Consider the following 22,457-nt stretch of genomic DNA (forward strand, 5'->3'; position numbering starts at 1 on the left):
GGCTGATAAACCCCGGCTCGTGAGGAGGGAGCCAGGAATATGAGACCCACTATTATTCATCGACTTGTCTTTATGGGTTTACGGTCCATTGGTGCATAACAGTGAAGAAAATATTTTCAGTAAAATGTTTGCTTTTTTGGGGCTTGTAAAATGCAGTGTCTCTTCTTAAAGCTACATATAGGTCTGGGCAGTCATTTCATTTCTTCCATGAGATCAGCCTTTTAATCAAGACTTCCCCTCACCCCCGCAGTGTTTTGTTCATTCATTTATGCAAATTGTCATGAACCAGCTTTAATTTTGTTGACAAATTTGGTTTAATTGTTGGATCAAGATTCAGATTGTGCAGAACGCTTTAAAATGTTTGCATCAAATTGAGGTTTACACGCTACACATGAACTTGTGAGATGAAACCTCTTATATGCAAAGACGTTTTCTTGGCCAGCATTCTTCTGTTTTCTCTTTGCTGTACTGAAACTGTCTCTTTAACTTCCTGATTGCTGTGGAAGACAGCATGATTCTGTGACACGAGCCATTTAAAGTGACATAGGGACCAATTCTGCAAACCTGTATGGCTGTGACAAAGCAAAGTCCTTAAGCACGTGTCATTTTTAGCACATGCTGAAGTGCTTTGCTGGTTGGAGGCCATGTGAGAAGTCCTTGTGTGAGTAAGGATTGTTACTTGGAGTAAAAAGAAGAACAGGAGTACTTGTGGCACCTTAGAGACTAACAAATTTATTAGAGCATAAGCTTTCGTGGACTACAGCCCACTTCTTCGGATGCATATAGCTATGCTCTAATAAATTTGTTAGTCTCTAAGGTGCCACAAGTACTCCTGTTCTTCTTTTTGCGGATACAGACTAACACGGCTGCTACTCTGATACTTGGAGTAAGGATTCGTTGGATCAGACAAAGGAAAGGGCATGGTGCTACACGCTGCATGCATCTGAGAGGCTAATGGCAGTGTCTCTTTTCTCTACAGGTTCTTCTTGAAATTTTTTCTCAAATGTAACCAAAATTGCCTAAAAAATGCCGGAAACCCCCGGGACATGCGGAGATTCCAGGTCAGTATGTCATGCTTCCTCCTTTAAAAATAATCAACTGGTGGGGTAGAAATAATTTGACCCAAACTAAGCTGGGAATTAACTGGAAGATGCTGAAATTTACTATACTGATCTCCATTTTTCGGATTCCCAATGATAGCAGAAATTAGTAGGAAGTTCTTGGATTTTCATGCTCTGGGCAAGAGAAGACTTGAAGATGATGCCATCCCCAGAGGAAGTAAAACTGTGAAGGGAAGAAATAGAAGTGACCTTGTATTGTTTCTCTGTTGAATCACATGGTTGCTTCTCTCTAGGGTATCCTGCTCTGCCTTAAGACCCAACTGTGCCTTCATGTAAAGATTTTAAGTGAGCAAACAATATTTATTAGTGGGGGAAATCTTGTCATCAAAACAGATATATGGTTATGCTGAAAATCTAAACAAGCTCCCCTTGGGGAGTCATTTGCTGCAGTTTGAAAGATTTTTTTAAATTTTTTGAAAGATTGCATTCATTTTATACTGGCGCAGTCCTCACTCAGGCAAAACTCCCACTGTCTCTTTCTTCACTAGGGAGTTTTTGGCAAATACTTCCCTACCATTGTAAGCTCCCACCCGTGGAAACATAGGCTGGGCGCGGTGGGGTGAACAGAGCTCCAGCTAGCCACCAATATTTTTCCATTGTGTTGTTTAACCATGCTCAGTACCAGTCTAAAAGATACGGAAGCTCCTTCCTTTTCAGTTTAAACCAATTTTTACCAAAAAATTCCTAGGTTATACAAAAAGTCTTATTCATTTTTTTCTGATTTTCACCCTACTTTTATATCATTCAAATGTATAAAATTAACTGGTTTTATTGGGAAAATACAATACATTCCCTGAGATAGATGTATTACGATAACACATTAGTCTGTGTGTATATGCAAAACTGCCTGTTGAACTAAGGCTCTATGTTTATTGTGTGTATCTGCTAGACTAACAAACAGGCAGGCAAGCTCTGAAGTGCGTGTGCATCTGAATGTACTGATGAATCTCACGCCCGCCACGTACACATCTCAAGCTGCTCGCAGATAACGGTTTAAAGATTTGACACAGTAAAACGGGAAGAAAACCAAAATCTGTATCAGAATATGTTTCGGAACACAAGGAAGTATTTGAAAGTTTAAAAAACAAAACAAAACAGGAGAATAGGATGAAGTTGAGTGTATGTGCTACAAATGGTGTGGCCCAATTATTAAATGTAATATTTATAGCTTAATAGTTCTAAGTGTACAACAGTAAACTGTTTATTCAAATGAAAAGTTTTATTTGGGGTCTAGAGATATATTGTTTTCTTCAACTCCGAGGTGGCGTGTTTTGAGTTCTGTTTTAGTTCTGCAGCAAACCACATTGATGAATGGAAATCAAAGCATTAATCTACTGAATACTCCCCCGCGCCCTCCCCCCGCATCTTTCCGTCCTCCAAAATAAACCCCAGTATTTACCCAGAAAAATTATTAATAGTTTTTGCACTGATTTTCACCTGTTTTTGTTGTTGTGGCTTGTGGTAATAAAAACTGATAAATTCCCGGGAAAAAACAAAATAAGAACTGAAAACGAAGGGCCATAAGGATATGAAATTAAAAACGTCACTGGCCATGGGAGCATTGTCTACACGAGACCTCCCAATGCTGGAGCCAGCCGGGTGTTGGCAATGGTGAGAAATATGTGCCCAAAGGACCCCCGTGTCATCGTTCAGAGGGTGTTTTGCCTACAAGGGTCGGTAAGGTGGAGAAATGACCCTCCCTCGTTGGGAGCAATGCAGGAGTTTAGTGAAGGCAAGCTCCATGAGGTTTCTTACTCAGGACTGTCCTCAGGGGTTGAGGTTAATCTTCACCCAGAAGCAGCGAGGGGTTTGTCCCGCAATCCATGGGGGTCAGAGAAAGGTAGTTGAGGCTGGAAGTGGGCCAAGGACCATCTGTGCAGAAGCCCAGCATCTGTGAAGCAGTTTAGGGTGTTCTGAGTCCCCTTCCAGCCACCGCAGCACTTAGTTGTAAGTGGTACACATTGTATGAGTGATTTTAATACTCAATGCCTCTTTCTTTTACTGTATGCACGCTAACAGGTTAATCCCTGTAGTTCCCCACAAGGTAGGTGAGTATAATTTATTCCTGTACAGCTGGGATACAGGAAGGGAAGTGACTTGGCCGAGGTCATGCACCCGGTCAGTGTCAGAACTGGGATTAGAATGCCAGGAGTCCCTGACATCCAGCTGCATGCCCATCCTCTATACCGTGCTGCCACTGGGAGCTATTCCCACTTATTAAAATATAGATTCTCCTCTAAGAGGAAAAGTATTCTCCAAGGGTGGTCTCGCCAGTAGGGCAATCTAGCATGAACAGCCAGGTCTGGGGCCTGTCAAAGCACACGGCTCGTGATATGTACGCACTGCCAGTTTCGTACTCCCCCAAGATACGGGCTGATTTTCATATGGTAATGCCTTTGCATGTTCCCTCAGAACAGCAACCAGGAGCCTGTGTAGGTGAGCAGGTAGGGCATAAGAAAGGTGGTTGATCTCTTCACTTGTAAAGACATTCTGTCATGCAAACCCAGCTTCACAGCAGTTGAGCTTTCAGTGTGTAAACAGAGACTGCTTAATTACACAGGTCATGTCAATTAGCGTGACCTTAGCATTTTCAAGAAATTAATCACTTTCAGCAGAGCAAAGCACTGCTCATACATTAATACAGTGAGCTATTAAAGCTTGTAGAAATCCATTAAATGCCAGTGCTTTTTTTTTTCTTTTGCAATAGCTGGGTTTTCTTCTTGAACTTGTTGCTCTCGCATTAGACCAACAAACTTCTTATACTAAAGCGGCTGGTCACTGTAGAGGGTAGAAGACACAGGCTTCATTCTTCACTTCTAGGGGAGAAAAGTATCAAGCAAAACCACAGCGTGGTCGTACAGAGCATCCACCTTTGGCTCACGGGCGCAATCTTGGCCCCCTTGGGTATGTCTGCACTGCAGCTGGTAGCCAGCCTGGGGAGATAGAGGCATTCGCACTAGCACACAGTGTGGCCGTTGCCGCTCTGGCTAGCCACTGAGCTCTGACCCAGGGGTTAGGTGGGCTTGAGAGACTGAGCTGCTGCCTGAACTGTAATGTCTACACAGCTATTTGTACCGCGCTACCCGCTCCGGGAGACTCGCGCCCAGCTGCAGTGTAAACCTCCCTTTGAAGTCAATTGACTTCAGTGGGGCTAGGATCTCACCCACTAACTTGAAAGGCTTGGGTCAGAGTGAGGAGATCAAGGCAATTTCAAGTCTTTTTTTTTTTTTTAAATTATTGGAGATATCCTATCTCCTAGAACTGGAAGGGACCTTGAAAGGTCATTGAGTCCAGCCCCCTGCCTTCACTAGCAGGACCAAGTACTGATTTTGCCCCAGATCCCTAAGTGGCCCCCTCAAGGATTGAACTCACAACCCTGGGTTTAGCAGGCCAATGCTCAAACCACTGAGCTATCCCTCCTCCTGTTCATAGCTGGATAGCTGGCGTTTCTGGGAGGGGCCAGATGGTCCCATGTGGCTCTGTTTGTGTGGCTCTCCGCCTTTCCACACAGAAGTGAAGGAGTTTCGTTCACACAACATAACTCCTCCTTCCTTACTTCATGCCACTTTTTTCCATCGTGATCCTGGTATCATCTGGGAACTGGTTCATCTTTGGGGCTGATCTCCATTGTCTGCCTGGAAAAGGCCCCAAGCCCAAGGAATCATTGGGGATTGCTGGAATGCAGCCATGCTCTGGCCCTGTCTTGTGTTGGGGAACAGGAGGTGGTGGTGGCAAAGTACAGGCCCAGGTACACCAGGCTAATGCCACCTGAGGATGAACTTTGCAGAGTTTCCTTCCTCTTTCTCTCCCTCCCCGGTGGGCTTCACTGTGGAAGGTTCAACTAGAGCCTATCTCATTTAGTCACAAAATGGCTAACAAGTGAAGGGAAGGGGGCGGAGGGTATGCTGGTTTTGGGGAGCTGAGTGTGGAGCCCGAGTCTGCTGACCCAGGCCAGCCGCGGCCAGGCCTCGCGTGTGTAGACGTACCCTAAGTGCTGCTGCAATACAGATAGTAATTCGATGGCATTATGGGGGCGGGTGAGCAGCTTGCTGTGAAGGTGGGGGCAGGGGGAGAGGATGGAGAGTGATGGGAGCGACTGAGATGCAGCTCGGGGAGGGCATCCTGGCTGTTCTTACGGCATTTCCTTGGTGGCTGGCACCTGGTGCCATGTACTCCCTGCCACCCTCGGTGGCTGGTGCCCTGTTTTCTCCCTCTTACCCCCTCGGTGGCTGGCACCTGTGTGCTGTCACCCCCTCCCGTCCGTCCCCGCCCCAGCTCTAGGCCTCACCCCAGCCTGGCAACTGGCACACATGCTCCTGCCCCTCCCCTGAGCTGAGTGTCTCCACAGGGACCCAGGGTGGCTGGATTGGGCTGGGCTGAGGAGTCACATAAGTGACCGCCTCTCCCGGCCGGCTGGAGGCATATACTGTGTGACTCCTGTGTGGTCCCCATACGCTGGCCACATAACAGAAGCCTGGGAGAAGAGAGCTAATCCTACCTGCTCCCTGGGGTCTGGCCTGCTCCGATGTGCTGCTGCAGCTCCCCCACCCCTGCTTTGGGTTCTGCTCCCTCCTGCCCCCCCTGCATGGGGATGGGATATAGCTGGGTCCCCCTCTTGCCTCTACATCAGCTATATCCACTCCCCTCAATATTCCCATTGTGGGGGCAGTAGCCCCCACTACCCTCTTGGTCTGCTGCCCCGTGGTGGTTCTCTGCCCTAAAAAAAACACACAGAACTAAAACACTTTTTGTCTACTTGTGTAATTAATAAACCCCAGGCAACCTGGGTATTTTGTTGTTGCTGTTATAATAAAACTGCACGCAAGCTGACACGTGTCGGGTTTCAATAGGGAGGAAACTTTTGTGGCTGAGTCAGAGCATAAACCCCCCAAACATGCATTTATTATGGAAACCCAGAAAGTCACTAACGCATTACCGCACTGTCTGATGGGCTTAGCACAACCTCCACCTCTTGCAAACTTGTCTTAATGAGATGCTGCCACTCATGTTTGAATGGTAGCCACTTGTGTCCTGCTGCAAATCTGCATAAGAGACAAAAATGATGCTTCACGAATCCCAGATAATGGAGTTAGGACATGCAAGGTTCTCTCCCCAGAGGGATAAGGAGGAGGGGGAGTTTGGAAAACAGCAGTGTGAGCTCTGACCCCAATTCAGCAAGGTATTTAAGCATGTGCCTAACTTCAGGCATGTGAGTAATCTCCCTGAATGCATTGCACATACCTGCTTAACTTTAGGCACAGTCTGAAGTATCTTGTTTGAATCAAGGTCTATTTAAGTTACCTGAATCACGGAAACAGACTGCACAAAGCAGTCTCCAACTGGTGATGAAAATAAGGATGTTTCCCATCCCTTTTTGTCATGACATCCATTAGGAAGCTGGAGCAGTGAGATATACCATCAGATTAGTGAATCCCAAAGCCAAAGGCCTAAAGCAAATGGCAGCAAGAGACATCTCAAGCCTGGAAATTATCATCATTGAATTTTTGCAGCCTTTGCCACGAGGTGTCTGGGGTATAAACCAAAATATCAGGGCACTGCCAGGAAAACGGAGAAAATTGAAAACACCAGGAACACGTTATGTATTAATCAGTTAGCAAAGCTTAATGGGCTGTGGCTAAAAACGAGGAGTTATGCGATGCTTAATTTTGATATATTAGGTGATGCACCATAACAAATAAACAGGCCCAGTACTAAACCCGGATAAATAGTTTGATCTCCAACATTCTTGTTTCAGAAGGTTTTTTAACTGACCTCCCAAAAACATTCACAACTGAGCTATTTAACGGCAGGCAGAATACTTTGCAGAGTCATTATATAATATAGCGTGAATGATACTGGTGGCTGGCTGAATAAAGTTGTAAAAGGATGTGGGGGAGGACTCTTTCCCCAGTTTCCCCCAGTGTTGATAGAGGATTTAGATTAAAAATCTACAACGGGTTGAAGCTAAAGCTCAAAATCATTTTCCGTGTTTGCCTGACCCAAATTAAAAATGTGTTTTGTTGACAAAATTTGGAAAGGTTGGAGATTTGGCAGGCCTGGTTGTCCCCATGTTTACATTAATATGTCAGCACCTCATTAATCATTTATTAAACTGTAGTGTTTCTTTTCCCTCCTGCTAAAGCCGCTGTTCTGCGGATGTCTCACTGTCCACTCCACATCTAGTTTGATTTCCCCCCCACCCCACACAGAATTTTACGATTTCTCCACGATTAGTTTTAGCATGTGCTTGAACTTAAACACATCCTGATAATTTCAAAATCAAAATGAGACAAGGGTTGTATTTTGGATTAAAAATCAAAGTGAACCTTATAAGCCTATATGTGCCCTGAAAAAGTCCCAGTATATCTCTGCAGTGCATAACAAATACACAGTCTATTTTTTCTCTCTACATAGTCATGGCATTAATATTTAGCTAATGTGTGTGTGCTAAATCCTTTTTACATTCCTAGCAAAACAGAGTGCTTACATTAATAAAATTGTATATTTTAAGAAATAAGCAGAGCGTGTGTGCTGCTTTTTACAGGTGCACTATGAATAATCATTTTTTTTAGACAGACACCCAGAATAACCACTTTTTTCTGCATTTCCTGACACTGGAAACAGATTCTCATGGTGATTCCTTTTATAGTTTCTTCTGCTAACGACTCCAAAGAACCACTCCAATGTGGTCTCTGTGCAGTAAATCAAACTCCCTGGTCAAGAGGTAGGTAGGAAGGTACAGTTCAGTAAATCAAAACGTTCCAAAACCTGAGGGAAAAATATTACAAAGGCCTGATCCCGTAACTGACCTTGTTGGATCTACTGTTATGAACAGAGTTACTCCCATGTTAGGAGTTCTTGTGTGAGAGAGGTTACTTACGTGTGCAAGTCTTTGCAGGTTGGGCCCTAACCTAGTATTATTTTTAATTTAGGAAGACTTTTAATTCTGGATCCTGGAAATGCACACATGCTTAACTTTAAGCATTTGCTTAACCTAATTGACTTCAATGGGACTACACACATGCTTTAGAGGAAGCACATGCATAAGTATTTGCAGGATTGGGGCCAAGTTGTGGGGGAAATATTTCAAGCTTTTGATGTTCTAGGAAATTCAAATTCTTCTGCTGCTATGATTATTACTATTATTATTATTATTAATAATTTATTTTATTTATTATATTTCTACATCAGCCTAAATGTGCCTGGCACTTTACTGACTAACACAGAAGACTGGTATAGAAGTCAATGGCGTTAGGACAAGTGACGTCAGCTGAGGATTTGCCCAAAAATCCTTGTCCCAAAGAATTTGCAATGGTTGCAATCTCATTTGTACTCTCGCAAACTATGTGCCACTCAGTGTAGGGTCACATTTTAGTGGAAACAGCAAAAACTTGCTTCTGCCCCCCAGGCGCGGAAAGGATAAATTCCATTTGAAATCCTTGTGGAATTTTACATTTTGGCATGTTTTTCTCCACTAGTTTGAATTCAAAAGAATTTACCTACAATATTTGGTGGTGTCTTTTTTTTTTTTCCAAATTACTGTCTGTAAGAGCTGTTGAATCCTTTATTCTGTATTTTAATAATATGTATTTAAAAAAAATCCATTGCAGAATGGTGTTCTGATGGACTAGATCAGAAATCCTGACATGCAAACTGTTCTGTTGTGTTCCCCCTTTTAAAGACAAAGGCTTCCTGGCTTGGCTAAAGATGGTTTAGCCACTTGACTCGCTTTGTATTTTTAAGTGTTTAATAGGTGGTGAGAAATAGGTAGAATGGCAAAGTTTTTAGTTTATTTTCTTTATCCAATTCAAGTGATGACATTGAATTGTTGTAAGTGATCCTTCAAGTGTCCCCATCCGAGCAACGCTGAGAGGTAGCCGCTTTCTGGGAGCGTTGAAGCAATGTTTGCCAATCCTTGTAAAGCATTTCACCTCTTCAGAGGCTAAAGCTTCTCAAAACCAAGAACAATTAAAGCAAGAGCCTTTCAGAGCGACTGGGGAATTCAGCAAAATAAATCAGAAATCCTCTGCCCTGGCTCTGGAGGCTCGCCTCATTATAAGAGCAGATCTATTAGCCCCCTTGCCATTGTCTTTCATTTCTCAAGTGAGGTGATTCTAATTAAATTAATCTGCATGTCAATCTATCGGTGATCAATCAAGAGGGCTGAGGTCCCCCTGTGCGGCAGTGTGCTTGCGGCTGACAGGGGCTGATAATGGAGGAAGAAATAAACTGTCGAGCAAAGTTAATTAGTCAACATAATAGGTGGATTAAACGGAGCCGCTGATTGCTGTTTCACATGTCGAAGCATGAGGTGGGAGCTGAAACTGCAATTAACAGACAATTATTATATTTGGTTGTAAGAGGTCGCATGAATAAACATATCTCGGTGGGTTTCAGTTTTTAATCCCTTTCCCTGTTTAATATAAGGAGAAGTGTAGGTCATTTCTTCTTATTGTTTTAGTCAAAGTTCTCTACGGCAACGTGTGCTCTTGGAAAACTGGCAGTCTACCCAGGGCCCTGTCTTCAACTGGAATCAAACCCTGAAATGCTGAACTTCATTAGTGTAGGACATAGAGGTCAGAGCGGGGAACGGGGTAAGAGAAGCAGTGTGTGGTCCTGGAATTATGGTGGGGATCTGAGTGACCTGGGTTCTGCTCCCAGCCAGCTGTATGACCTTGGGCAAGTCACTTTCCCTATTTATGCCTCAGTTTCCCCTCCCACACTTTGTGTCTTACCTATCCAGATTGGAAACTCCTTTGGGCAGGATCTATCTCAGATTGTGTCTGTATAGTGTCTAGGACAGTGGATCCTGGTCTTGGTTGGGATCCCTAGACATGAGCATAACGCAGATGGCAATAAGGGTGACTAGGTCTGTCTTTCTCTGAAGTGGAGACTGTCCCCAGACACACTGAAATGCAGCTCAGAGTGGGAGAATTTGGGATAAGTCCAGATATCCCTGGTGACTGTGGCTAAAAAAGAGGAGATTGGGGCAGGGAGAGAAAGAGAACGCTGCTCTCATCTCAACTTCACAAAACGTGTTTTTGTTTTCTTTTATTTTGAATCGATTCTCATTTGCAATGTCAACAGCGCTATCTACTTCAGCACAGAAACTGAAGGATAATTTAGGGTGAAACACAGACGCCCTTGTATTTGCGGGGGGGGGGAGAAACTCTTAATAAAGATCTTCTTGTTAAAATGATGGTTAACAGCGTACCTTCTGCCACACAGCTACAAACTCTGCAATTTGACTTAAAGCTGCATCAAAAGGTTTCTCTGCCAAAGACTCACTCATCAATAGCGTCTCTTGTTAGATTTGTACAGCATAAGCACCAGTTATTATGCGAAATAGCGATGAAATTTTCTGCAGCTCCCAGCTGTTATTTATTTAACTGAGTTTATTACAATCTGTGCTCTTTTTTTTTTTAATATATCAAAACGTTGATCCGTTTTGCTCTTGTGCTCGCAGGTTGTGGTGTCGACAACAGTCAACGTGGACGGCCATGTGTTGGCGGTGTCGGACAATATGTTTGTACACAACAATTCCAAGCACGGGCGGAGGGCTCGACGGCTCGATCCCTCGGAAGGTACGCCTTCTTATCTGGAACATGGTAGGCATATCATTTTCGTTGGTTGACATTGCTGCTTTAAATGTGGATTTATTTGGTTTCTCTCTCATTTTTCATTTCAAATTGTCCTGCGGTCGTCGAAACAAACTTCCGGGCCAAATTTTTAAGAGATCAGTCTCCAAAAACTGGGTTTGGATTTTCAAAGCAGCAGAGCACTAGAGTTTTCAGGGGAGCCTGAGAAAATTCTCATGAAAAATCTGCCCTTTGCTTTACTGAAAAATGTCTACATTTTTGGGATCACCTCCACTCAGCTCCCAAAATTGGGGTTAGGTGTTCAAAATGGCGCAGCTCCCCCTGGCATGTAAAAGAGGTGGGTAGAGTTTCAAAAGCACTTGGCACCCACAATTGGGACCAGATTTCTGGTAGCTGCTGGGTGCTGAGCTCTGTAGAAAATCTGGCTACTACATTAAGTTTTTTTAAATGAGAGTTAAGCTGCTTTGAAACTCTGGACCTAATTAATGTTTTGTTTTTGCTTTGTCCTCTAAATTGGTGACTGCTTCTAAAAATGGAACAAAACAAAACAAAAAGCATAAGGGAATTCCCCCCGGTCCCTTGGGAGAATTGTCCCTTGTCTTTTGAAGTGGGATATAATCCTGATCACATTAGGCACTTGCTCCCATGGACAGTCGTGGGTGTGGAATGCACCCAGTCCCTTGCACTGGTTTGTGCCATAAGTGTGTGCCATGGATTGCATGGGTAATTGGTTATATTCTGCCAAATAGTTAGAAGAAACCAGATAAAATTTGTCTCAAGGAAAGTGAATGCCACTTGGAAAAATGTAAACTGCATACAGTAATACAAATAATAATAATGGGAGAATATATCATTTTCCACCACTCGATGAATTGCTGATGAAAAAGAGTTCTATTCTACTCATTCTTTTGGGCTCCGATCCTGCAAAAAATTTAGTCATCTGCTTAACTTTATGCACGTGTGTAGCCATGTTGAAGTCAATGGGACTGCTTGCGTGAGTAAAGTTGAAGGTATGGATAAGTGGTTGCAGAATTGGGGTTGTAGTTCGCACTTACTAACCTAAAATTCTTAGCTCAGCAGCGTTTCTCATTATATAAACATAACTTACATCTGTATTTATTTAACTCTAACTTTTTATGTAGGTCATGAGCCATTTTCAGCTGTGCTTCATCCTATAGAATTTTTTTTCATCCTTGCCAACAACCTAATCTAATAAACAAACCACTGTCATAATGTTTGCTCGATTTTTGTATGGAATGTGCAAACTGCTTTTATTAATTAGCAAGAGGCAGAGCCTTACAAAGGACACGTCACTCTATTCAACCTTGCAATCTTTTTAACATAAACTCTTGTCTTTCAAAACCTGCTTATTTTTTGGCTTTGTTAGAAATAAGCTAGATACACTTTTTTTCCAGTGAGGACCTTTGAATACCTACCTGTGATTAAGTTTATACTTTTTTTTCCTCATACTTATAATTATTCTTGTCTTCACACATACTGCAATGCTACCTCCTTGTCATGTATCTACCACTCCCACTCGCTAAGTTGCTCTGTGTGCAAAAAGAAGAAAATAATAAAATTATACCTATATTTTCAGGTAACCCTCAGGTCCAGTGGTTGCCATTAAATGTCAACATTTGCCAACAGGCACCACATAATCACCACAATTATCTCCTCTGCTAAATCCTGGGGGGGGGGGAGTGATTATCTAATCCAGTCTAATTCCTGGGTACCTCTCGGATGAAATTATTTGGCCACCGTTGACAAATTCTCATTAATGGTGACCACTGCACTAAAAGATCCCTTCCTTCCTTGAGACATGCCAGACATTTAACCTTTTTTCAGCTAAACCTTTGTCTCCCCCAACCACTGAACTCTACGCATATTTATGTGCATGGGATGGCAACAAAACTAGCTAGTACTTTTGTTGTACGTTGTCCAAAACATCTGACCGAACTCAAGGGTCGATACATGTTAAATGGGGCGCCTACCCACCAAAGTTTTGAGCAGCCACCAAAAACTTAAACCCCACTCCTGGAACAGTCTATAGCTCTCTCCATTGGAATAGGCTTCCCTCATAGTTCCCTCCCCAAAATGTGTCCCTCTTGCTCCTGCTCCTGGATCCTTGGTCCTAAGGCCTGGGCTGGCTTCCCCAGATTTGTCCATGCAGAATACCCTTGGCTCTCCCATCTTCTGTGGGGGTGTTGGGCAAGTGGGGGAGAGGATGATACAGGCCATATCAGGTTGCCAGTCGTTAGCTGTGCTGCTCACAGCTACTCTGACCCAGCGCTCTGTCTGATCATGAGGTTTGGATTGCAAGAAGTGTACTATCATACCCCTCTGACCCAATGTACCCAGGCGCTTATCTAGAGATTTTGAACCCAAATGCAAATATCTGGTCAGCAAATGATGAATACCTGATGTTGTTTGTGGAGAAGTGGGGGCAGAAGGTGGTGAGGTGGGATGCTTGCTGGCTGGTTTTCTGAGGCATTATTAACCTTACAATTTTCTTTACAAACCTGTTTTGGCAAATGCTGCTTTTAAACATTGAGTTCCAGTGTGTGTGACACCTAAAAAAGACTTTGGGAGCCGAAAAGCAAAACCGGACAGAAAGTTTTACCTTCTGAGCCACTCAGGAGCCTTGTGTCTCCACACTTGGGGTTTTACCATCTCATTTGCAGGTAGCCTGGATTATTTTTGGGATCTCCAACACAGATCTATATTTATAGCCTGCTGGTCAGACAGTAAAAGGAAAGCTCCTTTTTAGCAACTCATCTCTCTGTACATAAGTAGAAACCAAGATCATGGTTTCACATCCCCACACTATGCTCCTTGATCCTGGAGAGTTAATAAGCTCATCTTTCAAATAAATATATCTTTTTTTCAAAAGGCAGAGGCTAATTATTTCATAAATAGGGTAGGCCACAGTGATTTGTGGTTTGCAATAATTATCACATTTTCACTCACAAATAGTTGGACTCTTGCTTGTTTGATATTTATGGTAAACCATGGGGCTAACATGGTTGACCTTTCTAAATTATACAAATACAGTAAGATGTATAGAGAAGAGCTAATATAGATCAAAATCGGTATAATATATATTGGTTTATAGTTCATCTGAAGGTGTAATTTTAAAAGGAAAACCTTTCCAAAACAATTTAAAGGACTAAACCCAAACAGGCGGGGAAAAGGAAGGGTATGCAAGAGATAGCATTTAAGCAAGCCTGGAGGGACTCTTTCAGGTTTCTTGGCTCTAGATCTCTGCAGAGTTTCTTGCATAAACTCTTTTACCTTGGTTCAGAGTAATTTTTCAAATCTCTGGGTGTATTTACTTGAATTTAAAGCCAATTGCAGCATCAGTCTCTCTCTTATTTTTCCTCTCTGGCAGAATACAGTGCCCTCAAAAAATGATCGTGCCGGAGACCCTGTCAGTTTGCATGCTCTAACACTTTATTATCTAATGATCTAATATGCAACAAGGCAAAGAGGGGGTGCTCATCACTCTGACAGGATGCCTAAGAGAAGTGACTAAATTACTTTATGTACCATTAGCGCTAGCAGCTACGGTGAACTCACTGTGAGCGTTTATGCAAATACTCCTGAATACATTCAAGTGGCCTTGTCAGGCAGACGACTGACAAGCAGTTTAAATGCTCTTTTTTTTTTTTTTTTAAGGGCCAATTTTATTTCTTCTCCCTCCCCATTCCACCCTCCTCCTCCTTCTCCGTGGTGAGATCACTGAGGAATTAGGCTCATTGGTGACTGACTTGGTTCTATGTCAGTCTCACCAGCAGCAGCAGCAACAGAAGAAATATATCATTTTCATGTTTCAGACAAGCTACAGGACTTGATTTCAGAACTGCAGATAGAAGCAAAGACAGCTGTGATGTCTAATGCAATGCCCTGCCACTGTTGTTATATTTCTGATCTTTTTATAGACTGCTTATGAAGCCAGAAACTTCCCTAGCCTTCAAAATATAGTGACTGCACCTATGCAGCGTCCTAGTAACTTTAGCGGGACCTTGTGCTGGTGATATTAGTTGCGGGTTTGGAACTTTAGTACGCAACCTCCTCTCTAAAGAGACTGATACAAATTCTCCTCTGCCTTTCTTGAGATACCACCTCTGTTAAATAACCATTTTTTGTTGGTGGCTTAAGGCAGGATTCCCTGAAATATAACGTTCAAGTGCCTTGTTCTTACAAAACGGTATTTCCAGTTCAAAATCCATCAGCCGCTCAGCAATACAGATACATACCTGCTGACTTTATTCCTGGAGACTTCATACAAGCGTATCTCCCACTGAAGGCTGTAGGAGACCTGAGTGTGAAGGGTTTGCTGAGGCTTTTAATTGGTGTCTTGCTTTCTGTTTTACGTTCACAATATGGTGCCATCCACCCTCCTTTATAAATCATTCTGAGAGGACAATCTGTAAGATGAAGCCTCGGTTCTGAAGGCCTTTAAACCTTGTTGTAACTGCCCAGATTGTAAGAACACGATACAGACATAGATGGGCCGTTTCATATCTAAAATTTTGCTAGATGTCACTGTCATATCAATTCATTCCTCCTAAAAGATATTCAGAGATCTGACTTACTGACCTAATTCTTGTGCTGTAGAAAGATGACTTGGCCACAGCACTTAGATCTTCTTTTAACTGGCGTGAACTTGAATGACATGAAGAAACTTCCTGTATCGACTCCATTTTAACCCTTTCACCCCTGCATTCTTTAATACTGCATGCAAAACACACCGCTTGTGTGTATCGTAGTAGTTAAGCGGTTAATATAAAATAGGAGAATGAAATGGAATAAATGCCATGAGGAAAACTTTAATGCGCTGAGCAATGGGGTCATGCTTAAAGAAATGACATTTATCCTTACCCTTAACTGGTTTTAATCCAAAAATTGCTAGTCGAATATGGGGACTAATGCAATGTGTGAAGTGGTCCGAGGTTAAATAGGCAAACGTTGGTGTTTGTCTGACTAACCCTTGGGAGGAGGGGCAGCACCTGCTATATCTGAGATATTATTATTTATTATTTATTTGCCAGGAAGTGAAAAATAGAACCACATGTACAGACACTTTTATTAAGAGTTATATGGTATTAAAATATTCACAGAGATGCCAACATTTGAATGCAGCTTAATAGGGCTTTGCAGAAGGACCTTAAGGCCATAGGGAGTTGAAATAGAGACATGTCTTTTTTGGCCCCACACATACAACCAGACATACATTGGACTTAGTTTATTATATAAGAAGGCAATATTGAAATATTTAAAATATTAGGATGGTACCTCTTTGATAGAGTACAATTGGCATGCAATATTGTGTTACTTCAACGTTCTAATTTATTTCCTATTAGGAAAGAATACCTAGGATTGTTGGACATCTCCAAGTTTACACAAGGGAGAAAAATTTGACTATAACAACATTGCACAACATGTATATTAATAATAATAAGTAAGCCTTAATATGCTGAAGGGTTGCAAAACTTCAAGCTGGAAATAATTTTCTTTCTGGTGTTTGACTTTTGCCAAGTCCCCTTTCTCGTATCGGTTCCCTCATAAATGTGGTGACTCAGAAATTCAGGCAGATTTTTACATAATGGTTTGTTATGTGTGTTTGTAGCTTGACATAACTGGGTGCATGATAGTAACCTCTTCCCTGCCCTGTGGACATATAGGAGCCACATCATCTCAGATGTAAGGGAGTCCTCCACATCTGGATTTAATCCATTAGGTATAGCCAGGTGGAGTTGCAGCCTTCTATCCATTTGGATGGACAAAGTAGGTCGTGAAAAGTCAGGTTTTTAGTTTTAGAAAACATGTAGTTCTCCCCCTAAAAACAAATGGCATTCATTCCCAAAGATCCCTGTGCAATCCTAATAAGATTTCTACAGTAAGGGCAATTAACCACTGGAACAACTTACCTAAGGATATCATTGAATCTTCTTCATTTGCACTCAAGTCAAGATAGATGTCTTTCTTAAAAATAACCTCTGTCTGAGCTATATCCTATGGACTTGATGCAGAAATTATTGGGTGAGGTTCTTTGGCCAGTATTATGCCGGATGTCTGACTAGATTATAATAAAAAGAACAGGAGTACTTGTGGCACCTTAGAGACTAACAAATTTATTAGAGCATAAGCTTTCGTGGGCTACAGCCCACTTCTTCGGATGCATCTGTGGGTAGTAGCTTATGCTCTAATAAATTTGTTAGTCTCTAAGGTGCCACAAGTACTCCTGTTCTTTTTGCAGATACAGACTAACACGGCTGCTACTCTGAAACCTAGATTATAATAGTCCCTTCTGGCCTTAAAATATATGATCAATCAAGTAGTAGTAGCAGTAGAACCCGATTTCCGCAACTCCAGTTTCTGGATCACTAAATTCTGTCAACCAAATTTTGTCCCACTGAGCTGCACTAATGAATTTCTGCTAATGCAGAGCCTCGAACCTCCACAAGAGCAAAGGGGCTCTTTTCAGGATAGGAGCTCTGCTTCTTTGTGCTTTCAGAGCTCCACGGGAACTAGGGGAGAGAGCAAGAGAGCGGGCTTCCTCAAGGCCAGGCGTCTCAAACAGGAGTTCATAAAACTCTCTGTGTATCTAGGTTATTATATTGATGTCCGTTGCCAGTCTTGGAGAAGCTGGCAACTTAGGAGCTGTATCTTCAACTTTATGAAGGTTTTGGGAATTCTCCAAGACCTTTATGGAATCAGAGCACGATTACAGAAAAACCTTAGCTGCTGTGTTTGGCTGAACTTTCATAGCTACCAGTACATTACTACATTCAGTAGCACTCAAGCAGGCAATGAATATTCATAGGTAATGAGCATTCGTTACATGTCAATTTGCTTTGCTGGCTGCCATGTCACCAGTACAATGGCATCATGGGGGGATAAGAATGACACTAGGATGTGTCCCTGAATGGTGGTGAAGTTTGCCAGACATTCCCTTTCTCACATGTCCCAAAATGTGCACACCAGGCAATTGCAAAGCCATACATTATTATACCAGAATTAATATTTAATTCCAAAGATTTACCAAGCAAACAAATGCCTCCATTCGCTATCTCTCAATTAGAAAAACACCCTGGCTGCTGTTGCTCTAGTAGAAAGAGGGTTCTTTCCCAATCACCTGGGGGAAGTAGGGTTCGGCGGTGTGTACTGTGATAGGAAATAAAGGCCAAGAACTTCTAAAGTGACTGCAGATTTTGGATGCCCCTCTGGAGGCAACTCAGAGGAGCCTGATTATCAGAGACTGGGTGCTCAGCACTTTGGGAATATCAGGCCAGTTCAAGGTGTCTCAGGCGGGGCACCCCGAAACCGATGCACCTCAAATCATGAGTTACTTTTGAAAATCTTAGCCAGAGGATCCCTTTCAAGTTAATAGCAAAACTCTCATTGATTTCAGTGAGGGGAAAATCAGGGTTAAAAGCTTAGTATTGATGAAATTTTATTTCCAATTTGTTGGTTTTTTTTAAAAAAAAACCTATTTATTATTTTAAAACTTCACCAATAAAGAAATCCTCCATTTTCCCTGCAAAGCTTGAGGATGACTTCAACTAAAACAGTTTCCTGGAGCTATGTGAGCAGATAGATCAACATCAGGAGTTCTCCCCTAATATCTGTTGTTGGGACTGCAGAATGTTTCCGCTGCCAAATGGATATTTGACAGAGCTCCTCCAAAAACAATGAAATGAGTCAACAGCATGAGCCAGGAAACTGATGCAGAAAATAGCACCCAATGGGTTGGTGTGAGCCACTGAAATCCAAATTGCAATCTCAATGCTTATGAAGCAGACTATTAGTACTATAAACGAGGACAGGTTTTGTCTATGGGCCTAATCTGGAGTGCACTGAAGTCAATGAAAAGACTCCAATTGATTTCAGTTGGCTATGGATTGAGCATATCTATGCATTACATTTATGTATGTAATGTGCCATGTAACCAAATGCATGGGCTATACAATAATATTGACACTACTATACTTATGCACTGTAGTTGTAGCCATGTCAGTCCCAGGATATTAGAGAGACAAGGCGAATGAGGTAATAGCTTTTATTGAACCAATTTCTGTTGGTGAGAGGGACACGCTTTCGAGCCACACAGAGCTCTTCTTGTATCTCACTCATCTCATCTCCCTACTATGTTGCATCGTTATGCATTGTAATATCATACTTAAAGTTTCAAAAAGTGCAAAAGTGGTGGAGAAATATGTTGGGACATTTTGCTCATGAATGTTGATCTGATGACTTCAGGCCTCTGAGATGGTGATTCTCCAGGAAAGTTCAGGTTAGATTCCCCGTCCAGAGTTTTAAACATAAGAAAAGGTAGCAGCAGCAGTAGGAATACAATAAGAATAAAATGTCCTTGAAATGTCCACGCGAGGAGAAGTAGACGTGGTAGAGCAGCAATCTTTGGGAGGCAAGGAGAGAGGCTGAGAGAAAGGGGGCGTGATTCTGAGTTCACCCCTGTTTTGTTTGTGTTGTAACACCGTTATTTTCAATAGCATTTCCTATAGTTTCTGTAGTTTCCAGTAGCAATTCCTATAGTTAAGAATGTGCTTAAATGCTTTGCTGAATAAGGATGGGCTGCTAAATCAGGATCCGTGTGGTTGTTTCATTTGATAATTTAGAACATTTTCTTTTTCAGTTTTTCAACACAGGATTTTGAAGGCACCAGTGGTAGGAAGGTGCCTCATTGACTTTCAATGGGAATTGTGTTGGGCGCCTCGCTTCCCTTTGTGCTTTTGAAAATCCTCCACAGAATCAGTTTTTCCTAGGACGCTGTGCAGGAGCATATAACAGGGAGTAACCTCATTCAGCTGATTCCTGTCATCAATATTTCCACTGACGTCCATGGGTCTAGTTGTTTGGGCAGGATTTGGCCCATTCAGACCGTTCTCAGGATTGTATCTTTGTTGACTTCGAGATGCTGGGTCTATATTGATATAGTTTATCATTAAAGCACAACAAATAGTTCACCACCAAGAGTTGCTTTGATGAATTTGGCCTGGGATTTCCCAAAATGCTCCGTCCTGGCCTAACTCTGCTCCCTCTGAGATCACTGAAAAAACTCCCACTGAGTGTTTTTGGAAGTTCCAGACACATTTTTTTTCCCTGAGTATCACCGGACACTTTATCTTTTCTAATCCGCGTCTTCTGCATTTCTGATTCATTCCAGGCATTCACAGTCCCCTCTTTGTGCACAAAAAATCTTCAGCATGAAAGCAACTGTGATGTCACACACACTGGCTTATGACCTCGCTGAATGGAATGGGTGTGGTGAGGAGCCTGATTATAAAAGGGAAAGGGGAAATTTTTCAAAAAGCATCTAAATGGCTTAGAAGCCTAAAATCATTTTCAAAGGCGAGTTAGGGATTTAGGCCTACATTAGGGAGGCAGTTTCACTTAGTGGCTAGATTGCTGGACTGGGACTCAGGAGGGCAAGAGTCTGTTCCTGGCTCTGCCAGTGGCCTGCTGGGTGACCTTGGTCAAGTCACTTTGCCTGCCTGTGCCTCATTTTCCTCATCTGTAAAGTGGGGATGATGATGTAACTCCTTTGTAAAGTGTTTTGAGATCCGCTGATGTAAAGCAGTAGAGAAGAGGGTGGTGGCGTGAGTATTTATTCTTATTTTCAAAAGTGACTAGTGATGGGTGCCGCAAGGTGGACGCTCAACATGAGACACCTAAAAGGGGCTGACTTTCAGAGGGTGGGTGCTCAGCACTTTCTGAAAACAAGGCTCCCATAAAGTATGTCAAAGTTGGGCACCCCAAAATCTCTAGTCTTTGGGCCAGTTTTTCAAAGGTATTTAGGTGGCTAAAAATGCAGATTGGCCCCTACTGGGATTTTCAGAAGCGCCTAATAGATTAGGAACCTACGGTAATTCCCATTAGCTCCATTTCCATTTCCCTGTCAATCAGCAATGCATGTGAAAGGGGATTCAGACACTATATGCAATGTAAACTTGGTGTTTTGATAAATACCCTTGGTTATGGTATTTTGGTAGCTGTTCGAGGCTCTGTACATACTCAACATGCGATCAAAGCATGTTTCCTTTAAGGGTCCCTGTCTATGGTGTAGAATGGCAAGCGGACAGAGCAGAATTCCCCTGGTGTCAAGGGCTGGGCTATATACTTCACTGAGGTAGTCGCTGAAAATGCAAACTTGCCTACAGAATTATAGATTTGGGGTTATCTGCTCCTTGCTGGAAGGGAAGGCCAGAACTCTGAGTTAATTTCAGGCAGAACTATGGAGCAGCCCCTATTTCAGTGCTGCGGTTCTCATTGGGTGGATTGGGATTTGAAGTCACAGGGCCATGGAGCAGTGTGTCCAGGTTAAAACAGGCTGTTCACCATTCTCTGGCTCTTTGTGATAAGCAGAGGGTGAAAAAATGCTGAACAAATTCGGCCCTCTGTAGAATTTTCTTATATTAAAAGGTAAAACAACCTCGCTTGTGAGCTCTGTTCTTCTCCTGTGTGTCTGGTAAAGCACCTAGCACTGGGGTTGGCAACGTTTCAGAAGTGGTGTGCCGAATCTTCATTTATTCACTCTAATTTAAGGTTTCGCGTGCCAGTCATACCTTTTAACGTTTTTAGAAGGTCTCTTTCTATACGTCTATAATATATAACTAAACTATTGTTGTATGTAAAGTAAATAAGGTTTTAAAAATGTTTAAGAAGCTTCATTTAAAATTAAATTAAAATGCAGAGCCCCCCGGACCGGTGGCCAGGACCCGGGCAGTGTGAGTGCCACTGAAAATCAGCTTGTGTGCCGCCTTGGGTACACGCGTGCCATAGGTTGCCTGCCCTTGGCCTAGCACAACGTGGCCCTGGCCCTTGATTGGTGCCCCTGGTGCTACTACAGTTTAAATAAATGAATAAAGTTGTATTATTTTATTAGTATTTTATCAGCTGCATTGAAAGAGCAACTTCTCTAAGCATTTCTAGGCCTGGGTCCAAAGCATTCGCTCTTCAGATTTTCAGAATGCTGGTTTTATGTGGTGTCAGTGCTGGACAGATACTACCAAGTATAAATGTGTTTTTATGCCTGTGTTTTTGCAAGTAAAACCTAAATTATGGGAAAGAGGTACTTGACCCTTCCATTTACTGTAGTACAAAGAACAGAGGCAGGAACATTCTGAAAGACAAGGGTCTCTCAGTCTTTGGGATGGAACGAGGTCTTCTTCCTTAAATGCAGTTCAGGTTATGTTGCCTGCATTACTGTCCCACTGCCATAGCAAACAAGGGCTGAGCATTATTTGTTTTCCTGCACCAAACCATAATAATAATTATTAATAATATCAATTGAATCATTGTTTATTTTTCTTTTCCACTCCCCCGCCCCCTTTATTCATTAGCCTGTAGTGTTTTTCTGGCTAGGAAAGCAGTTGAGTTAAGCCATCTGACTACTTGGGCTGCTTTTCTTATGAAACAGCCAGTTTCTCTACCTACTCCCTTGGCCCAGAGCCTGGACACCTGAGGCCATCCTTCGGACCCAGATCTCTCAGTTGGCAACTCAGTGTAATCTGTCACTGAGCCGGCCTGAGCTGAATTTTTGCATGTGTTGAACATGCGTCCTTGCTGCATCTGGCAGGCTGCAACAATGAATGCAAAAGCCTGTGTCTTTAATAGGTAGCTGATCAAAGCAAAAAGCAACATGAATGGAAATAAAGGTCTTTTTTTTACAGTTTTCTTTTTTCTTGGCCTGTGACGAGACTGAGACAGTAATAAT

The 22,457-nt window shown here is 42.5% G+C and overlaps 1 protein-coding gene across 2 annotated transcripts in view; it reads left to right on the top strand.

The window, feature by feature from the left end:
- EBF1 (EBF transcription factor 1) overlaps nucleotides 1–22,457 on the top strand; it is a 317,562-nt gene that overhangs the window by 195,045 nt on the left and 100,060 nt on the right. Inside the window, exons 6-7 of one of the 2 annotated variants that reach the window (XM_034778464.1) lie at nucleotides 980–1,061; nucleotides 10,588–10,705. In XM_034778464.1, coding sequence (XP_034634355.1) covers nucleotides 980–1,061; nucleotides 10,588–10,705 — 200 coding nt within the window. Of the gene's footprint in view, nucleotides 1–979; nucleotides 1,062–10,587; nucleotides 10,730–22,457 lie in introns of both variants that reach the window. The other variant, XM_034778463.1, reaches the window with a different exon arrangement.

This window comes from Trachemys scripta, chromosome 8, assembly GCF_013100865.1.
Source record: "Trachemys scripta elegans isolate TJP31775 chromosome 8, CAS_Tse_1.0, whole genome shotgun sequence".
NCBI classification, from domain to species: Eukaryota; Metazoa; Chordata; order Testudines; family Emydidae; genus Trachemys; species Trachemys scripta.